The sequence below is a fragment of the Lathyrus oleraceus genome, chromosome 3, assembly GCF_024323335.1.
Source record: "Lathyrus oleraceus cultivar Zhongwan6 chromosome 3, CAAS_Psat_ZW6_1.0, whole genome shotgun sequence".
NCBI classification, from domain to species: Eukaryota; Viridiplantae; Streptophyta; class Magnoliopsida; order Fabales; family Fabaceae; genus Lathyrus; species Lathyrus oleraceus.
The window spans coordinates 530,259,686-530,263,582 of NC_066581.1; the positions used below are offsets into that span (position 1 = coordinate 530,259,686).

General features: G+C 36.7%; 1 protein-coding gene across 1 annotated transcript; it reads right to left on the reverse strand.

Moving 5' to 3' along the window:
• Positions 1-531: 531 nt before the first annotated feature.
• LOC127128711 (putative receptor-like protein kinase At5g39000) lies at positions 532-3,668 on the reverse strand. Its single transcript, XM_051058088.1, has one exon. The coding sequence runs from the start codon at positions 3,498-3,500 to the stop codon at positions 846-848; it is 2,655 nt and encodes an 884-aa protein (XP_050914045.1). The 5' UTR covers positions 3,501-3,668; the 3' UTR covers positions 532-845.
• Positions 3,669-3,897: the final 229 nt, after the last annotated feature.

A 3,897-nucleotide genomic window follows, 5' to 3' on the forward strand; every position in this document is an offset into this window, starting at 1 on the left:
TATGGTTTGTTATTGATGAATGTTGTTGTTAATTTTTATTTAAAAGATGAGTTTATTATATATTATGTGGTTTGAGTATTTTTCCAATCCCTTACCGAATATATAACTTTTCAAATTGCATTAGAAAATTATAATATGTCAACGTTATATTAGAAAACAAGTACACGTTTAATTCTTGACAAGATTTCTTTAATTTGTTATCTTCATATTGTTCTTTAACTGTTAGAACTTTATTTAATCATTGTAGATCTTCAACTGCTACTCTCTTAAACTCTAATTTTGTTTGCAAAGTAAATAATATTTTTAAAAATGAGATAGAGGTGAAGGAATGGGCGGTTGAAGATCTACAATCATTAAACAAAGTTCTAACTGTTAAAGGGAAAAATGCGGATAAGGAGTTAAATAACTCTTGTCAAACATTGAACGTGATCTTGTTCTTCTAATATAACTTAATTTGTCATATTATAATGTTCCATATTATATTGAAAGATTATATGTTTAGTGAGCATTAGCGAAATAAGCATTCCATAATTTATAATAAACTCAATTGTATATATCACAACGGTTGTTTATACCAAGCGTTGTTAAATTTATGCTTTGAAGAATATCACAACAGTTGTTTAAATTAATCATTGTGGTAGGTCGCGCGCTATATATCTTTAAATCATGATCGCATGGACGTGGTGTAAATTATCGTACATACAATCACACCTTACCTAACAACGTATGGTTCAGCGTGGTGGTATCCATTTTCCAACCGTTGCGATAGGTGTTTTTCGTAACAGTGACATGTGGTTACGAAATTACACACTACAATTATTAGGATTTTCATATTTATCACCTATCTACCGTGCTTTTGGATACCCAACTTCAGAAAACACATGAGTAGAAAACAAAGGTTGATCTTCACTGGTTGCTGAAATGGTGCTTACCTTACTTGTATGAGACCCATAGTCACCACTACTACTCGTGAAACGCATCTCACTCCCATCATCACTCGCAAACTTTGGATATTGTATCCTCTGCTCACTCTTTTCCTTTTCCTGAGTCATCTCCAACTGCAATGCAAACTCTAAAGCTCCAACAACATCACTCATCGACATCCTTTGACTTCCATCATCATGCAAACAACTCAACGCCATTTGGCAGTAACATCTCAAACACTCATCTGTTATAGAATCCTTTATGAATGGATCCACCATCTCTTCAATTATCACACCTTCATTGTAACATCTTTGAAAACGAACAACCAAACTCACATTTTTCTTATCTAAAGTCCGAATTAAAGGAGGCCTCGCGCACAACACCTCAAGAAGCACTACACCGAAAGAGTACACATCGGACTTAAGCGTCAATCTTTGTCGTAGGTAGTATTCGGGATCCAAATATCCGAGACTACCCTTCACCACAGTGCTGACATGGGTCATCGACGTTCCTGTTGGCCCGACTTTAGATAGCCCGAAATCGGAAACCTTAGCCACCCATTTCTCATCTAACAATATGTTGGTAGTCTTCACGTCACGATGTATGATAGTGTGCTTCGCGCCCGCATGAAGATAATGCAACCCTCTCGCAGCACCTAGTAGAATCTCGAGTCTTTGCTTCCATGTAAGAGGTTCATTGCCCGAATCCGAACCATAGAGATACTCACGAAGAGTACCGCGCTGCATGAAGTCGTAAACAAGAATCATCTCTGCACCATCGTTGCAATATCCAATAAGGGAAACCAAGTGATTATGACGAAGTTGAGAAAGCAACTCGATCTCGTTCAAGAACTCGTTTTCGCCTTGCTGAGAGCCCGATTTTAAACGTTTTATAGCAACGGGGGTAGCTCCATCAACGTAACCTTTGTACACGTCGCCAAACCCTCCAACTCCGATGATGAAAACATCATCGAAGTTGTTTGTAGCAGCTCTGATCTCCGCTATTGTAAAATAGCGGCACAAATGGGATGGTAAAGTTGAGGAACTTTCTTTCCTTGTTTTCCATGAACTTTCTTCCATTTGTGTATGAGATTCAAATCTTCTTCTCCTTCTAACAAAAACTATTGTTCCCACAACAGCAAATGCTAGAAAGAGACACGAAACTCCAACTGCAACAACCATGACCATGTGTGATTTCTTTGACTTCGGCGGCTGATTTGATAATACTGGTTCTTTTGGTGATAAATATTTGGGATTCAATCCTGCAAGATTGTTACTTCCATCACTTACTTTAAAAATCTCAATTCCATTCAGTAAGACCTCAAGGTATTTTGTGTAGATAGTTTGCGGTGCTCGTTGAAGCTTGATTGATAGATTGACTCTTTCAATTTGAGAGTTTCCTTCTTGAGAGTTCATAATCACAGCATAGTCCTTATGAACCGGAACCAAAGGAGCACCACTCCAATAAATCACATCAGCACCTTGTTCAGCCATAACATCATTTATAAAAATCTGAAAAACTCTATCCCCTTTATTTTTCATATGATAGTCAAACTCACAAAAATGTAACCTTACCATATAAGTAAAAGCAGAATCAACTTCAAAATTCCATGTTACATTAAAGTTCTCTGTCTCATACATTCCATAACTTCTTCCAGTTATGTATACAATTTCTGGTGCAGTATAATTTGGAATGGTATTGTGTAAATAGTTAAGATGATGGCTGAAATCAGATGATTCACTTTGTGGATACCGTTTCTGCAAGTACCTATAGAAATCGTTGTCCCAATAACGAAACATACCTGTATCATCATTTGCTGGAACTTGAGTACCACCAACGTTGACTCTATAAACCATCTCTAATGCTTTGTCGCTTCGAATTTGGTATGGGTTAGCGCTGTTGTCAAAGCCGAGTAAGTTGAAGTGATAGTTTGTGTCATCGAGATCAGTGTAATAGAGAAAAGAAGGCAGAGACACAACTTCAATTCCGTTAATGAAAGCATAATAAACATTTGATTGGTTTTTGTCGTTGGGAATGAAAGTTATGTTTAGCTTCTCAGATGGTTCGATTTGGATGCAATATTCTTTGGTGATTTTCTCCTCATCGTCATCATGAAGCCAAAGATAAGGGTTGAAGTTTTTAAGAAGGGTAAGATTGTTGTTTACTATAACAGAAAAAACTGCATTAGAAGGTTCAAAACTATAGTTGTACGAAGTTGAGTAAAAATGAAGGCGAATGAAAACAGGGGAAGAAGTGATGCTAGAGAATGAGTATGTGAAATTTGAGAGAGAAATACGTGCGGTTGTGAATGGAGTTTCGAGACTGGAAAGGGAATTAGGTTGTGGTGTAAGTGATGAGCCAGTGGTTTTTGGTTCAATGAAGGAAAAGATATTGGAGTTATCATTACTGTCACCAACCCAAGTTCGATTGTATGCAGTAGTGTTTGCTGAGGTGCCACAATTGATTGCTAAAGTGTAATCAGGATTGTATGAGTTAACAACTAGGGTGGAGAATAGCAAAAAGAGAGATAATAGAGTGATTTTAGGGTGAAATTTGTTGTTTTTGGAGTTTGACATGGTTGTGTGTCAAGAGAGTGAAGAAGAGATGATTATTTTTCTGGTTGAGGTTTGGAATGCTGGAAGTTGCTTTATTTATTGTTATATTTATTAAGTATGAAAGGAAATTTCTATGAAGCAACACAACAGACTAGTCGTGAAATCGACTTATTTGAAATGGTCAAAAAAATTCTTGTAGGGGTGGCAAACTGCTCGCTCCATAACTCCACCCCTTAAAAATATGCAATAAAATGGAATGGGGTAGGCGAGCATGAGCATGTAGTTGAAGGTACGAACCTAAAATTTTAGCCCGTATGAACAAATGAATGCGGAGAAGGAGAAGATTTATTGGCATTGTATATTTTAAACCTAAAAATCTAAAAATCCACATACAAAAGGATGAGGACTTAAAATTTTG